The following is an 18,285-nucleotide window of genomic DNA, read 5'->3' as shown; positions in this document are numbered from 1 at the left end:
AATAAATTATTTTGTCTTTAAATGGATTAGTGTCACTCATTTTGTTCATTTCTAAATGTTGCATATATATACATGTTTGCAGGAAGGCCTGAAAGAGGAATTCCCATTGCCAAACCATCTTCTTCTTTGTAAAAGTCCTTATTGTATTGAAAACAATTTTGATTAACAGTGTTGATTTTGTCCATGATAAGATATTGTCAATTTCGTTCATATCTAGTTTACTGTATTTTATTAGATTATCGTTTAGGATTTGAATTGTTTTTTGTTTTGGAATGTTTGAGTACATGTTGTTAACATCAAAAGAAATGAAGAAAGAGTTTATTGGAATTTGAATGTATCATATTTGATTTGCCATATTACTTGAATTTGATATACTGTAATTATTTTCAAAATGTATGTGGGTTTTTATTTTTTTATTTAAAAATTTACATACCTTGTAAGTAGCAGAGTTGAGAAAGTTTACTACTGGTCTAATTGGAATATCCCGTTTGTGTGTCTCGTATATATGTATATAACATTATTGATTTGTTTGCTTCTAGTGTTAAATGTATGTCACACAATTAAATACTTATAATTTAATAGTGTATACAAGTATATACACTTATTTAATTATGTGAGATACATTTAATATTAGAAGCAAAGTAATAAATAAGTTTTTATTCTGAAAATCACTGTCATGTTTGGTAAAAATACACTTTCAGAGAAGATTGTGTACAAAAACGTAAAACAACTGCACAATACTTTACAGATAACGTCCAAGGCAACCAAACCCAAGAACATATGAGTTGTATAAGAATGTTTATTGCCTTTCTGTGAAAATAAATACAGAATCCAAAGAAACTTTGTAATTACATAATTCTTCATTCTCGTGTCATGTCTTGAAATTAGCAATGAGATAAAGGATATACTCCTGATCATAATAATATTCTTCATTTAAATATTAAACTTCTTGAGTGAAGGCACTTATTTATTTTGATTTTTGTAAAATGTCTGAATTTTCTAGGTTATGCATGTTTGAATATTAAACTTGTGTATGGAATTATATTTAGTCTTCAGTTTGGATATTAAACTTTAAATATAATAACAATTATTAAATTAATTATTTCATTTTATGTTGGTTTTTCCAGTTAAACAGTATTTTTCATTTTTTGCTTGCCTTCAGGGATTATGAGGCTGGCTTGTAGTGAATATTGTAGGTGTAAAATCAGCAGCATTTGTTTATATTACAACTACAATAACTAAAAAGAGTTAAAAGATGATAAATAGTAGATAAGTAGCTGGAAGCAGAGTTTTTAATAGAATTATATAAGATTTACATCAAAACGATGTTTTTAGAAACAAAGCAACTTTTATAGCGTGTGGGTTAATCTGTAACTGTGAAGTATGCCAAATTTGAAGTATGTCCGTTGAGATTGAAGTGCATTGGCTGGGAGTGGGCCCAGTTAATAAAAGGGACATAAGGTCATTTGAAAAGTGTGGAACGGGAAACATCAGAGGGAATGAAACTAAGAGGAAAACCAAGAAAGAGATGGAGTATATCAAGTAAGAGTAGACTTAAGGAAGATGGAAACAGATCTTGGAATAAGCGAAAATAGAAGAGCATGAATGAGTTGGTGAAACCAAAGGCCAACTGTGTTTCAAATTTCGCCAAAAGGTAGATTTAAATATGTCTTGAACAGTTTGCTCTTTAAGTAAAATTAATGAGTTAAAATTAAAATGTTCACAAAAACATCAAAACATCCTTTAATAACATGTTCATTGAGAACAGAAATAGTGTCAATTATACATAGTCATAATTCAAATCACATAGAGATACAAATTATACATTTGTAAATGAGTCAGTGAAATGTTTTAACAGATAAAGCGTTCTTTGGAATCGTTTTAGTCATGTTGAAGGAACTCGTTGATGGAGTAAAATGGACGTTCGGCCAACCAGCTGTGAAGTCTTGATTTCAGCTTGCTTCCACTTCCTGTTCTTATGTCCCTTGGTAGACGGTTGAAGAATTTAGCACCTTTATATGTGGTTTTTTTCTCATATTGAGTGAGGCGATGTGCTGGGAGGTTGTAGAGGTTGGCATTACGTGTGCAGTAGGTGTGTAGATCCGATCCTCTCAAGAGATCTTCTCCATCCACGTACATCACAACTTCTTTGATGTAGAGTCCAACAATCGTTAAGATATTTAATGATTTAAATGCTTCCCTGCAGCTGTCAAGTCGTTGCAGTCCGGCTAAAGTTCTGACTGCCTTTTTTTGAATGACCAGGATTTTCTCGATGTTTTCTGCAGAAGCTGCACCCCAGACGGCAAGGCCATACCTTAAGTGTGTTTTGAAGAGTGCAAAATATGCAGTTCTTGCTGTTGCTAGGTCACTAATGGCCTTAATTTGTTTAATTGCATAGACACTAGTGTTTAATTTTTTACAAAGATTTTCTATGTGTGGGGTCCAGCATAACATGTTGTCTAGAGTTATGCCTAGAAATTTCACTTGGCTTTCTAAGGTGACGCCTGGTATCTGTGGTACATCTTCGTTTCGGTGCCCAAATCCAACTTGGTTAGTTTTTGTAGGGTTGACGACCAGGTCATTGTTATGGCAGTACTGATAGGCCATGTTAAGAGCTATGTATGCGGTAACGGCTAATTTATCAGTTGTTTTGTCATTTCAGTGATATGCATGACAGATTCTGAACATTTTGATTTTACCCTTGTCTACTTTCACTATTGTTATCCTTGAAAGGTAGGTGTTGTTTAATGCATAAATTATTAATATTTAATAGTTTATACAATAAAACACCACCATAGCTCATACACAGCCAATTTATGAGTTTTAAACTTCCAACTACTCCTGCCACCCTTTTAGGTTTATATCCTTGCTATTTATTGAACTAAATTTTAAGAATGTTATACTAATTTTCAGGAAAAACTCCGTAACCATATATTGATTATTTCTAATACATTTAATTCCAAGAAGCATAATTTTATTTATTTAGATTTGTCCTCATAATTATTTATTGCCTTATTACAACATAGGTTTCTTATTTTGAGCTGTCTGTAATATTTTATTTTGTAATTCTATTATGACAACAGACCATTGGAAACCTGCCGTAACTCTTTCAAAGATCTCAAGATCAAGACAGTAGTCAATCTATATATACAAGAGGCAATTATGTATGCTGACAAACATGAACCTCTACGTAATGACAAAATACATAACTACAATACCAGGCATGCATCCTTCTTCGTGACACCTCAACATAGACTCACCTTGTATGAAAGACAACCACTCTACATTGGCTGCAAGCTTCATAATCACCTTCCCGACAACATTAGAGGACTTAAAGGGCAGGACTTGAGGAGGGAGCTGAGCAGATGGCTTACAGACCGACCCTTCTACAGTCTAGCAGAGTTTCTAAAACCCAATAACTGATACGGACACTTCACTGTACTGTTATCCATATGACTTTAAAATCTATGTTGACATATTGTTTACTGTTACTTTTAGTAATTTATAACATATTGACGCCTTTGTATTTCTCTACGAAATTCCAAATAAAGAAAATGATTGATTGAGATCATAATTGAAAGAGGAAGTTAATAATGGTTAATGTTAGTATTTTTGCAACTACTTTCCACCATCTAAATAATAACTTAGTAACATTCTCATTACGTTGGTGAATATACAGTAACTATCTAAGGAATAGATAGATTAGGATTAGTTTTAAGTAATAGATTCTGGTGGAGTTTTTTTTTTTACAATTAACTGTCATTAGTTTGATTACCCTAACCTTATACTTATTTTATTACTAAAACCAATATTATCTATACAACTATTGTATTATTCTTTTATTAATTGTTAACTAACAATAATATGTAATAAATTTCTCTGTTCATTTCAGTTATATGTGAGGTTTGAATTCTACTTTTTTTTAGTTTTAGTCTATTAGAGTAGCCAATGGGCACTAACACCAATTAGTCACTCAATCACTCTTCATCGTTCATGTAAATATATACCATAAAAGTGGGCTAAGTACAGAGCCCTGAGGCACTTGAAATAACAAGTTTTCTTGACTAACAAGAATTACTATTGGTTTGATTTTATACATTAATGACAACAGTAAAAACGTAATTTAATCCACTTGTTAAATAAAAATTATGTTTTGTTAAAAAAAAACTGTAATTAAGTCAAACTTGTACAGGAAGTTGAATTAAAAATACTAAACAGGCCATGAGATTGTAAGGCTGAATTTGCTGATGTCATAAGTAAATATTCCACAAACTAAATTCACAAACAAGTTTCAAGAATTGCAAAGCTGTGCTAAGGTGAAAGATAACCTGAGTAAACATAATGTTAAATGTGATTAGAGAGACTTTATATAGCTTGGATTCCATCTTCCTGTCAGTTGGAAAGAAGACTTTCATTAAATTGAAACAACATGAAAATTCCATTAAGCTTAATAGTCCTGCTTTATTTAGGTGAGTAAAAGTAGTTGATAAGAGTAGGCACACTTTTTAAATTGGTATTTTGAATATATTAATAACTACAGTAAGGTTTTTTCTGAATAGAGATTGAATTTTAAATCAGTTATATAGTACATGTTTGTTATATAGTTATGTAGCAGGATCATTTCACTAATCATTTAACCTTTTTTACAATCTCTCAAGACTGATAAAATATATGGCACTACACGAGATATATAACTAAAAACAATATATTAAGTCCAAATGCCAAAATTAAATTAAAAACCAGCTTATGTAATGCCAAATAAAAAAGAACCATAAATGGAAACAAATCTCAACTCCATATTATGCCAAATTTACACATAACTTTAATTTAAATATTTACAATAAGGTAAATTAATATTTAAAATGTTTCAAAACTAAGTAAAATAATCTTTGAGATAAGTAATAACCCAGTTCTTAGAACATTTAGCTTAGTATAGTTAAAATGTTATTGTTGGAACCCAATTTTATATAACACGTTTTATCTTACATTATGTACTAACACAAATTAAATAAATAAGAGGTAAAAGTATCAATAATGCATATTCTTAAATAACATTTTACTTGTCTTCAGGCTTGGAGCAGTGAAATGTCAGGGTGTAAAGAAAAGTCTGTCACAGTGACCGTGACAGTGGGATATTTTGAAATCTCTCAATATCCAAATAAGGAAATAAGATTGCCCAATTGCTCTGTTAGAACCCAAATGTTTGCAGGCCTAGTGTAGTAAAATGGATTAGGTAGTCGGAGATAGGGGTTTCTCCCATTGACCCTTACTGTCTCTGGCTTGCTTTGTAAAATGTCACCATTCAGGTACGGGCAATGATGATTCTTTATAGGAAACCACTCTGATGGAGACTCGTGATTTCTTTAACCACCAAAGAGCCAAGATCTCAGTCAGCTTCACACTATATACAATCCAAGTGAAATTTCGACGATTCCTGCATGCTAGATATACCTGTTAATGAAGGTGTACACCACATAATGATTTATACTAACATATCCATAAATATTAATACAGCAGTTTCTTGTAGGTTTAATACAGTAATTTAGTAATAATATAAACATACCTTTAAGCTATGAAAATAAACAATACCTGTTGGAAAGTTTGTACTTTTAAAGTAAATAGACAGAAGTGAAGTAGAGTAAAAAGAATTGTAAATTTAAGTAAGATATGCTTTCAAGAAATAATTTAAAATTTGTTTTTAACTAATTTGTAAAATAAAATGTGTTTTTACATTAGAACAATAAATGTATTACTATACCAATGGCATAATTAGAATAAAGGTTGACAGTTTTGAGAGCGAGGTATGAAAATATGATCAAGAAGTGCTTTTCGATGAAGTAAATAATGGTTTTTATCATGCTGTATACCTGAGCTACATTTGTTATGTTCATCAGTTTGGAGGCTCAAATCTTATTTATTGATAAATCATTAGAATATAAAGTTTGTTCTTTTAAATTTTACAGTGAACAGTACATAGTGACTATGTCATCTAATGTATTATACATAAAATAAAAAATATATATATAATCTTTTTGATTGTAAGTTAATCTAAGATTTAAGATCCCAAGGAGCATAAATTTTCCTTGCTAGTTTTCTTACCTACCCAGAAAACTATAAAGCACAAATGGTTTGTAAAACAATACACATTAAATTACTGTTTTGATCAGTATTTGCAATAACTAAATATCCAGATTACATGTAACTTTAATAGATTACGCAAAATTTGAAGAATGATTTTATTCTGCTTTCAGGTTTCTGCTTTAGCGAAGAAGAAGCAGAGGTAGAGGATGCTGGAGATAATCCTCCTGAAGATCTAGGCTTGTTTGAGGACAATCTTTCTGGTCATGAGATTTTCTCTGCCATCCTGAACCTTGCTAGTGGAGATAACATGACCCCAGAAGAAGCCGGGGAGGCTTTATCGAATAGCAACAACAATGAATCTCAAGGTTTATCTGTTGACAAGAAATTCTTCTTCTGGCCCTGGGGGTGGGGATGGGGATGGGGAGGCTGGAGAGGATGCAGAAAACAAATCTGTTACAGCATAGGCTCCATTGCTTTAATTCCTGTATGCGGTTATGATGTTACATTGGGGTATAGAAGTTTCCGCAACTCTTGCTTCCTTAATGCAACAAACACATGTTACCAGACCAGTGAGTATTATGGCTTTCTAAGCACGCAATTTTAGTTTAAGCAAGTTTAGACCTTTCATTTTTTTCATTGAATATTTTCTTTTTCAACTTCATTCTAAATTTGATTCCCATACTTTGCACTTAAAGTATAAATTTTTTGTAATTGTAATATATTTTAAAGTCTTTTTATAAGGTACTTTTTTTAACTTTCCATACAGTAAAACATATGAATACATCTTTATAGGGTCTATGCTTTTGAAACAGACTGCCCTGTACAAAGAAGAACTTGACAAACTTTGATCACTAATGCCTGCTTATAATATGTTTACTTTAATATTCTTCCTCATTTTTACCTAACTATTCATTTATTTGATTTTTCCCATTTAATTATATTTTCCCTCATATTGGTGAAATAGAAAATGTAATAACAATTCCACAGTACTATATCTGGCAGAGAAACATCAAAGTTCAAATACAATAACATAGTGTAATCTAGATGAAGTAGCAATTTCGTTGTCTCATCAGTTACATAATTGAGTGCACACGATGTTTGTGACATGATCTCTAAGCACGGTGGGGCAACCAAGTTTTCTACACATAACATAGCTATGGTAAGGATTGATTCAATTTGAGTGTTGAGTTTAGCTCCAGTTCACCTTCTTCTTATTGCAACATATGGTATCTGATACCGTCTCAGACTTGACTCCTGGAATCTGGAGTCATTTTGGCCTGAATAGATCCAAAACAAAAGTAATATTCGTAGTCTAGGTGTCTCTGATGTCGAAACAATGTAAAGGTTCCTTTTGAGCTTCTTCATCACCGACTTTTTTTGGAGCTAAACTCAACATTCAAATTGAATCAACCCTTCCTAACATAGGTACATTATGTGTAGGAAACTTTTTCATTCATAACACAGAAGTTTTACAAAGGAAAATGCATTTTTACAATATACCTTTATATTTCTCAATGTAAGGTGATGAAATAATCCATTAAACATTTTCCAACTGGAAAATGAATTTTTAAACTTATATTTTATATTCCAAACACAGGTTATTTAATAATTTCTCAGCATATAACTTTCCTTTCGAAAGATAAATCAAGAAATGCCTATGTTCAAAATGACCAATAGCAATTTATACCTGTTAAGAGCTTTCAAAAAAGACAATTGCCTGTGATTGCTTGTAATATGACAGTTGTGTTGTAAAAAACACTTATTATTATTACCAGTTATGTTTTTGTTTGATATTGTTTTTTTTTTTTTTTTGCTAACATACATGCATACATTGCAAACCTTTACAAAGTAGTGGTGGTTAGTATGCAACGATTCAGGGTAACCCACAAAAGAGGAAAGACATCAGAGCCAATTAATTAGAATCTAAGGCTTCCACAATTGCTGTAACTTTTTCAAATGTTTTTAATTCCAGTTTTTTTTTTTTTTTTAAGAGTGTAGGTCAGTACAAACTTAGGATCTCAAGTACAATTTCTCATTTTCCAACCGACAATATTGAATGCATTATCTAGGTGGCACAGCATCAAAATTGAGTTTCTGTTCACTTTCACAGAAATAATGAGCAGACTGCATTAAATGACCTTAAGTTTATTCCCTAAAAAAATATTAATCCTCATGCAGTTATACACCCTTATTTTTAGTCTTAGAATTACGGCTGATGTCTCATTTTAAAGACATAACTAATACGCATCCAAATGCTTTTTATTTTTTTAAATATTTTATGGGTTATTTACAACAAATCTCAAACTTTGTTTTACTTCATCGCTTAAATATTTGAAATGTACACACTTTAAAATAGTGTTTGGATGAGTACGAATTATATATTTAAAATGAGAAATCTCCCATAATGCTACGGTCAAAGACAAGGACATAAATCTGTACGAGGTTTAACACTGATCTTATTGAGAAAAAACTCAAGATCATTTCACTAGTTCCTATTTTAAGCTCTAATCTGTCTGTCCGGATTTTTAAAATGAACCAGAAAAAGAAGTTAAGAGCTTATGAACAGTTATGTGCAATCAAGCATAAATCACGTTGTCGTTTACGGAAGCGGAGCGGATGTAAAACTACTCATTACTGCATTAATAAAAGCTTTAAATGTTTAACTTACAGAAAATATACAGTAGTCTTATTTTGTGTAAAGTACATCTACCCTATATAAAACTAAAATACTAGTGATAACTGTAATTAATATATCATTTAAATTACAATGTATTTAAAGTTTAAACAAACTTTTATGGATTTCTGAAACACTGTTTTGGTTAGTTGTTTTTGCAGCAGAGTTCTTTATTTGGGTAAGGAGAACAAACTGAGTTGGTGTGCTATCAGTCGGTTTTTCAAACCATGACATCATTTATCCGGTTGACCTAACGCGGGTCTTGAACATTTAATTGCTCCATATCTATACATATATTCCATACGAGTTGTCCAAAACCCATTATGTTCATTCTTTGTAAAATTTGAGTTAGGACAGCCGTAAATGGTTACAGAGCCCATGAAGTGTGGATAACCTGCATCAAAACTCATTAAATCCACTTTGAATGCAAGTAAATATTTTAGGTTGTTATTACAGCAAAGTACATTTTGTATATGTTAGATTTTTAAGGAAAAAAGCACAAGGAGTATAAGAGGGTATAGAGAAATTATGAGCTATTTGCACATCCAAGACAAGTCAGGATGGCTGTGTGGTCTCAGACTCACAGACATGGGATTTGGCCTTGGAGTTGTGGATTCGATTGTTAAATCTGCCATTAGGTATTTTTGCAGTCTGGTGTACACTTATGAGGTAAAGTGTACCTGGCCTGTGGTAAAGCTGATGGGAGGACCTTGAATAAATGGTGGTTGGTTAGAGTGAAAATTTATGGGATAAGTGTACTTTTGTATAACTGTATCAGGCCTAAAACACCTGTTTTGTCTTTACTAAATAAACACTCATTTAGTGGTACTTAATGTTATCAAGGCATTTATTACCACAATAATAGCTTCTAAGAGTTAAAAAAATAATTTCAACCATAACACCAAACCAAGAAAACCCTTCTGGTGAAACTAGATGTAACAGGGTTAAAAAAAGTTATGCAAAACGCATTATAGCCAAACTGGTTTAAAATTACAAATATAATAACTTTTATATTTGTCTATTGTAAATGCAAAAAAATAAGTACTTTTCTGTAGATAATGTTATAAAATAATTAAATTTACCAAATGTGAGATGAAAAATTGACAGCATTTTTGTAGTTCCTGAAAAATTTACTTACCAGTTTCAAAATAATGGTTTTTTTAACTGGACAACTCATATACAATGCTTTTTCTCTGAGCTTGATGGTGTTACCCAAAAACAATGAAATGAATTTCATGCACCTGATAGGGTGATAACCCTTTCTATCAATCTTGTCTCATGAATCCCTGACAGTCCTCTGATTAGAAGAACTTTTTATTACGAAAAAGACAAATCAGCCATCTTTCTATAAGATACTAGCGGGCCCGGCGCGCTTTGCTGCGCATTTCAATAATTTTTTGCAAAAGTTGCCCGCGGCTTCGCACGCAATTTCCCGTTGAAAACAGTACACTATATTCACTTATTCTTTTTCTATCACATTCTAAACATTGCTGAGATAATTGATAGTCGTTCCATCGTGAGCCTCTTGGGCGTATTATGAAGGTATGTACCATATTCCTGCCTCTTCTAGCTGTTACCCACGGCTTCGCACGCAAATCTTAAGAACCGAAGTCCTTATATTACTTAGTAAATTTTTTTTTTTTACTATAATAAATTTTAGATTAAATTAGTTATATCTCCGATGCCACGATTGAGCTTGCTTTGTTGTCTCGATCGAGAGAATATGTACACACGGAGTTTTGAGAACCATACTTCTGTCAAAAAAAAACAACTAAGGTTGATTTTATAACATTCTTTATATTTGTAGCCAACGTAAGATAGTAATTATGATATCTGCATTACTCTTCTGATCAAGCATGAGCATGGTTTATATTAAATAAATATTGCAGTTAAAGGTGAATTTTTACGTCAAATTTGAATTGTATTATCTGGATAGTAAAGTCTATGTTTAACAGTGATTGCAAAAACAGTTTAAACAAAATTTGTCGTTTCTCTTAAGCTTACTCTATGCTTTAAAACTATAAGTGTAATATATGTTTACAAAGAACAGCTGATTAAAAATTTGAAAAGACGTTAACATATGTTTGCTGCAATGCATTTCTTATGGGTATTTCTGTAACCAGTGGGGCGGAATCCTGAATCGGGAAAGGGATGGGCATAGCTTATAAACCTTCTCCGTGGAAAAATACATATACGTACAAATTTTCATCATGATCGGTCCAATAGTTCACGATTCCATAAAGGACAAACATACAAATATTCATTTTTATATATATAGAAGATTTAGTCTTCAGAGAGAGAAAGTAATTAATTTAAACCATGTTAATTTAACACTGATGTATTTAGTAGCTCATAGTCCTTATCATTGTCATCCCAGGTGCATGGTTGAAGTTGCATCAGCCTTATGTTTATCCATAAAAAAAGCTATTTGATGGTACGAGTTATTTGCTACTGATTTGGCAGCTCAGAAGAAGTGCCAAGTAAGTTTTAAGAGAACACCAAACTTTTACTTTCTATGTACTTTCACCTCCATTTCTATATACCGATGCCACTCAAGAAATATGCCAAATTTTGATACCTTACATTATTGAATTGACCAGTGAATGAGGACTTTGCCTTTTATGAATACAAATTGAGAAACAACACTTTTCAAATGTTTCTATCCATTGGCCTTGAAAATACTGTACTAAAAACATAAATTCAATGCAAGAAAATGAAAGAATGATTTTATACAAGTGAAAAGTCTTGACTATCTTGACATAATACAATTAACTAATGTCATTTTTATTTGTAATTTTGTCAATATGTCATTTTTGTTTGTCATTTGTCACTATAATATGTCATTTTTGTTTCAGATTACCTATTGAACCGCACAGGATTGTGCTAACAACAATATCTTTATACTTTTTCAAAACAGACTGTATTGTAAATAATGTTCTGAATATTGACAAATTAAATATAAAACAAGTTAGTTGTTGCATTTTTTATCTTACTTTACCTAACAAAACTCTTTATAATAATTGAATATTACTCGTGTAAGTCAAACCTACTGTAAAATCTTTTCTAATTCACTTAAAATTCCAAAAAGTATGATGCAGAAAATTTGTAAAATATCCTATTTGGGCTAAATGGGCCCAAAAGTGTAGTACTCATGAGAAGTTCATCATAATTAACATTTTTCTGCAAACCCACATCTAAATTTTAAACATTCAAATGATTTTTATCCAGATTTTACTCCATTAATTTTTGTTATGACATTAAATAATCTGGGATAATTGTGTAAAATATAGAAAGGTAAGTCTAAAAATGAGTGTTACTGACATTTTTGTAATTGATTAGTAAAATAGTATGCTATGGATTAGCCACTTTGAAAGCATCCTATTCAGTGAACAGCGGGGGGGGGGGGGGGGGAGGGTGAGATATAGAGGAAATGTGTAGAGAGAGAAGAAGCATGGACTCAGACTCAGTTCCTCCTCTACAGTCCTTACCATCCATTCCTCAGTCGCCATTCCAAAATAGTCAAAAGTTAGCAGTGACAGTGTGTAATAGTCATATGCTAATCTGTCAGACTCTGATCAATTCACTAAAATAATGGTTATCCATTTCTTCATCTATTATTTGGTCGCTTTTATTTTAGGCTTGTAAATTTAAAGACCTTTACAACCCCTTCTTCTCCTCCGTCATGAACAATGTCAATTCTATCCCCCTTCCCTATAGGTGCCCCTACTCTAACCTCCTCTGGACTGTTCCAGCATTTTCCCATACATGACTGCATTGATGTACGTTTCATCAATATAAACAATACATTTTCCTTCTCCTCTGTACTTTTTAATTTGTCTCAGATGTTTAATACTTCAGGCAAAAATTTCAGACCTCTCTATCAATTACTTTGTAGTTAGATTTTCCCAACAAAATCCAAGATCGTATAGTTTTTCTTAAAAATGTTTTTCCGCATTTTAGACTCCTATAATTCTTTTTGTGTTTTTACCTACTTTTTTTAACTGTCTAAATTTAGTGAATTTTTCTGCGTACACAAGTTTTTGTGAAGTCATCAATTCCTATAATTTTTGCTCTTTCTTCTTTTCTTTCCCCATAGCAGATGAAAAGGAGAGCTCACCACGAGTTTCAAGTGCCTATTTCCTTTGTCTTATGATCTGTATGACCAGCATTGCACCAACTCCAGTGGCCCTATTGGTTTCATCAGCCAGGTTACACTTTAAGTTATTTTCAACCAGAATGTTTTTTAAATATTCAGTCACGTTGTACGCTATTTCCCATGCCTGTCTCCTCAGAGGCTTTCCTCAAGTACAACTGGACTTTTCTGGTGTTGCCATAGTTTGCAGAATTAAAGCCAAATCAACATGTAAAATCGTAACGTAATAATAATTTGTGTTAAAAAGACGTCAATAAATAAATACCACAGTATGATAAAACACTGTAAATTGTTGGAACTGACAGTATATTATTGGAAAGCGGAACACATATAACACGAACACAAGTGCTTGTACTACAGAAAAACATTGACTTTATTCAAACTGTGTACTAATCCAGTAAATATAAACAATATAAATATAAAATAAAAACAACAGCTTTTAACAAATAAACATTTGTTAAAAGACTTCTTAATTATAATAACATATTAAATAGATGCTATGCACTTAACATAAATAATAATATTTGTAATTCTTTAACAACGAGAATAACAAAAAACAACGTGATTCTCCAATAACACCAATGCAGGGAAGCAAAGCACTCAATTTCCACTTGTAAAGGAAGTATATCTAGCAGTGAAAGAGGGGCGGCTGTAGAAGATTGTAGTGGAGCTCTTACTCCTCCCTCCCACTATGTGCAAGAAATCTTCATGCATGTCACTTTCAAAGCAGCTCATCTATAGTTTCAAATTGTATCATAATTTATAATTATATATTACATAAAAATAAAAATCATCATATAAAAATAATTAAACAACCTAAATTTGAACACATTAAACATCTACATCTTTAATGAAAAAAAGAAAAATATAACATGAAAATTCTCTATATTTCGCCTAAAATACAACATTTTTAAGATATATAACGGTATAAACATACTAACAAAAAATAAGGAACAAAAAAACACCATATGTTATTAAAACTAATTTTGAATTACAAAGAGCAAATAATTTTGCGTAATACAAGGAATATTCATTTATAAAATATAAAAATAAAATTGTTGTTAATTGTGTAATTTTGTAAAATAAAACAAATTAAAATTGTAATAGTAAAATTTATATCTACAACTATCTATATTTTAGACCATCCTGATGTTTAGTTTGTAGGACCCTCTGATGAGCTATTTCTAAATGATTAATTTTAAGTTTATACTGATCCTTAATTTGGTTAATACTTTTTCAAGAAAAACATTCATCAAATTTTGTATTACGCTCCATTGCATGGGACGAAATAGAATTGGGTTTAATTTTAAGGTTTGTATTGCTGAGATGTTTGTACATTCTAATTTGGAATGGAGTTATGGTCTGACCAAGGCAGTCTTTTGGACAGTTTTTACATCACAATTAATTGGTAAATGACATTGCTGGATTCACAAGTCATTTTAACAATTATCGGATGATTTTTTTTTGTTCTGCTACTACAGAAATGTTTTCAATTTATTATTAAATTGCATGTTTTGCAGTGAGGCTTACAACAAGGTTCACAACCAAAAGGTTTGCTTAAATTTTGGGTTAGTTCTTCTTCAGAGGGTAATTTAGGTCTTACTAGTAAGTTTTTAAAATTTTGAGGCTTTTTAAAAATGACTCTAGGTGGATGACTAAATATATTTCTTGTTATAGGTGAAGGTTGTAGAAGAATGTGTGCTGTTTTTATAATACCATTAATTTTATATAGCCCTGTAAGTATTAATACATTTTCCTTGGTTGTTGTAGCCCCTAGGAGTACAACTGTTTGCTTTGTGCATGTTATTATCAACAGCTTTTTGAGGATATCCTCTATGTCTAAAAGTATTTTTTAATTTCCGGGTATGACAATCATAATCAGATTTATTACATCAAAGTCTTTTGCTCTATACGAGATACACACACATACAAGAAAAAGGGTATTAGATTTAAAACAAATATTATAAACTTAGTTTTTCTTTATTGAGTTCTCACTTGTTTTCTTACATACATGTATACGGGGTGTTCACAAAAAGGTATCACAAATTTCTGTTGTTGATAATACTCATGATTTTAAACAAACAACATCCTGAGTTTGTTGATGTTGAATCAAACATAAAATTTTTAAATAATGATCAAAGAAATGCAATTAGAAGTGATATAAATTCAGCTCTTCTTAAAGCTAAAACTAAGCAATGTACAAAAAGTAATTCAAAATCATCTCAAGACGTCTTTAGAAATAACAATAATGTAATAAAATCATTAAAAAGCAAAGATGTTTTCTACCTTAAAGCGGACAAAAGTAACACAATTGTTATATTAGATGAAAGTGAATATTATTCAAGAGTCGAAAATATGCTTCAAGATGGTCCTTACGTAGAAATCAACAAAAATCCTCTAAATCAACAAATTGCGTCAGTAACAGTTTCATTAAAACACTGCAGAACAATAATATCGAAAGAAATTTCAAAATCACTTACAGTATCAAATCCTATTATACCAAGATTGTACTGTCTTCCTAAGATACATAAACAAGGAAACTTAATGAGGCCCATAGTTTCTTGTATAAATTCGCCTTCTTATTTTATATCAAAATGGTTAGTGCAAGAGTTTCAACAATTTGAATTCCCCCCAACTTTTTCCATTAAAGATAGATATGATTTCTTAAATTCTACAAAAGATATTAAGATCGAACAAGATGAATATCTTGTATCATTTGATGTTCAATCTCTTTATCCTAATGTACCTATTAAAGATAGCATACAAATCATCGAGGACTGGCTGATTTCCATAAATTTAGAAAAAACTATTGTTAAAGAGTACATTAATTTAGTCAATCTTAGCATGGCACAAAATGTGTTTCAATTTCGAGACAAATATTACACACAGTGTTATGGTACTGCCATGGGAAATCCCCTTTCATGTTTTATCGCCAACATATTTCTCAGTAAATTTGAAACCCATGCAAAAGAAACAATGGATTATTTTCCAAGAATCTGGAAGCGATATGTAGATGATATATTTGCTGTTTTTGACAAGAAACAAAATCTTCAAGATTTTATTATTTCACTTAACTCATTTTACCCTTCTATAAAATTTACTTGTGAAATAGAACATAACAATCAACTCCCATTTCTAGATTTATTAATTACAAAAAATACAACTGGCCATTTTGAATTTGACATATATAGAAAATCAACACAAAACGACAGATTTATCCCATTTGATTCATTTCATGCCCCTTCACAAAAAAGAGCAGCTTTTCACAGTTTAATCCACAGGCTCTTACATACCCCTCTATCAATTGAAAATTATAAAAAGGAAGTAAAGAAAATTAAAGAAATTGCATTATTTAATGGTTACAAAATTGAAATGATTGATAACATGATAAAAAAGAAAAAGAAAATTATTGAAAGAAATTCTAGAACAACTCTCTATCAAACTAAATGCAAAGAACCTGAAAATGGATATCTGTGTCTTACAACAATTTAACTACAGAAATTGCTAAAAGTTTTAAAACACATGCCAGTATTAATGTATCCTCAAATTCCAAAATAAAACTAAAAAACATATTAGGAAATCCAAAGAATAAAATAGATGATGATGAAAAATCTGGAATATATCAAATTAACTGTGACAACTGTAATTTAAAATATATTGGCCAAACAAAAAGGAAAATAAAAAAGAGAGTAAAAGAACATAAAGCATGTCTGAAGTATCAACAAGAGGAAAGATCGGCCATGGCGAAACATGCACTTCATACTGGACACTGCTTTTCACAAGTCAAATTATTAAAAGAAGTCAAAAACAACAAATTCCTTGATGCTTACGAAACTATTTTTATGCAGAAGAACCAAAATTATCTAGTAAATAATGAGCCTGGACCTCTACAAAATTCACCGTTACTGCCTTTAATCTAATTAAATTTAAATTTTTACATATACAGTAGACATACTTCCTGGCCTTTAAAATCTGATCTCTTTGTATTTTTCAAGACATATGTTTTTATTTAAGTCTAAATTGTTTGTATTATTACTTTACTTTTATTTCAGTTATGTGGGTCTGACGATGTGTTCTTTGAGCACGAAAGGCCTCACAAAATAAAACTTTTTCATTTTATTGGAGTGTTTGATCATATATTAAGCATTTAGAATTTCCAATAAGAAGACGCTGGTAAAATGTAAACAATATCCTATTAAAACAGATTAGGAAATGTGTTCTTTTGCCGCTAGTCGCCAACTTGTATTTTTTAATTAAATTTTAAATATACAGTTTATCTGGAGAAATGTAGACAGACACACCAAATTCATACACCATTTTACAGTGCCATTTTTATTGAAGTGAATTAACTTTTTTGTACGTAGTGAAAAGGTATTCTAGTACCTATCTCTTAAATATAAGCACTTTTTTATTTATTTAGAAAATAATCCCCTGCACCTTTAGAAGAGTATAAGAACAGTATTTTGAGATTTCATATTTTCAAAAACTTCCTGTAGAGGACTCCCAGACCCCCGGAGGTTATTGTTCTGTCCTATAGTTCTAGGTATCAAGCACTGAATATATACAAGATTTAACACTTTTGTATAACCAAGTAAACGTTAAAGCCAATCTGTATCATGGTATATGAGGATAATGCCAATTGGTATTTTTTTACTACATTAAAATAACACTGATAAGCAAGATAATCCTAAAATGTTTCTGTTTAGTGATCTTTATAACCTCTTTCATGGAAATATAATTTATTAAAAATATTTGTGTATATACTAATACATTTCAGTTATAACTCGTAACAGGATTGAAAACTTTTTTTCTAGCTTGCTCTTTTTTATGTGCATCACAAAAATCAACAAGGGCTTTATCTCTTTCCTTTGTTTTATGTAGGTGACTGAGATAAATTATTATTTTATCCATGCACATTAAACTGTTTATTAAACTTATTTTAAACACATAATTTGTAAACAACACATACTGGATGATGCACTAGTTAATGTAATGATTCCAGATTTATTAAGTGACATAATGCTGAATTACTTCAGAAGACAATATTATTTTCAGCATTAATATAGCAGTACGCTGTAATAGAAATTATAAATCAAAAAGAAATTGTAATAGTATAAAAGTATTCAATTAAATTAATAATAAACTGAAACGTTTCTATCGTCCCTACAAAATTACCTTCAACACTGATTTAAGTACACAAATGTTGTAGCATAATGCTTAAGAATGATTTAAGGACCTTTGTGGTTTGTAGCAAGGTTTATTTTAATGGCTGTCCGTCAATGTCATTATAATACTGAGAAAAAGTTTGTTAATTGCATAGTCATAGCAATACATTATTATTATTCACTCTGCAAGTACAGGAAAACAAAAAATCACA

At 30.9% G+C, this 18,285-nt stretch overlaps 1 protein-coding gene across 1 annotated transcript; it reads left to right on the top strand.

The window, feature by feature from the left end:
* The first annotated feature begins 4,315 nt into the window (after positions 1 to 4,315).
* Positions 4,316 to 11,726, top strand: LOC124366023. Its single transcript, XM_046822225.1, has 3 exons — positions 4,316 to 4,469; positions 6,252 to 6,650; positions 11,611 to 11,726. Exons 1-3 carry the CDS (start codon positions 4,430 to 4,432, stop codon positions 11,640 to 11,642), a joined length of 471 nt encoding a protein of 156 aa, XP_046678181.1. The 5' UTR covers positions 4,316 to 4,429; the 3' UTR covers positions 11,643 to 11,726.
* Positions 11,727 to 18,285: the final 6,559 nt, after the last annotated feature.

The sequence above is a fragment of the Homalodisca vitripennis genome, chromosome 7 (assembly GCF_021130785.1).
Source record: "Homalodisca vitripennis isolate AUS2020 chromosome 7, UT_GWSS_2.1, whole genome shotgun sequence".
NCBI lineage: Eukaryota > Metazoa > Arthropoda > Insecta > Hemiptera > Cicadellidae > Homalodisca > Homalodisca vitripennis.
The sequence above is the reverse complement of the archived record's forward strand: the minus strand, read 5'-3'. Positions and strand labels throughout refer to the sequence as shown.

Bases quoted from the DNA above. Each gene is read 5' to 3' on its own strand.
- LOC124366023 (XM_046822225.1), top strand. From the start codon at position 4,430: ATGAAAATTCCATTAAGCTTAATAGTCCTGCTTTATTTAG. The intron at 4,470-6,251 runs GTGAGTAAAAGT...TTCTGCTTTCAG, and splicing joins AATAGTCCTGCTTTATTTAG to GTTTCTGCTTTAGCGAAGAA. The intron at 6,651-11,610 runs GTGAGTATTATG...TTTTTGTTTCAG, and splicing joins AAACACATGTTACCAGACCA to ATTACCTATTGAACCGCACA.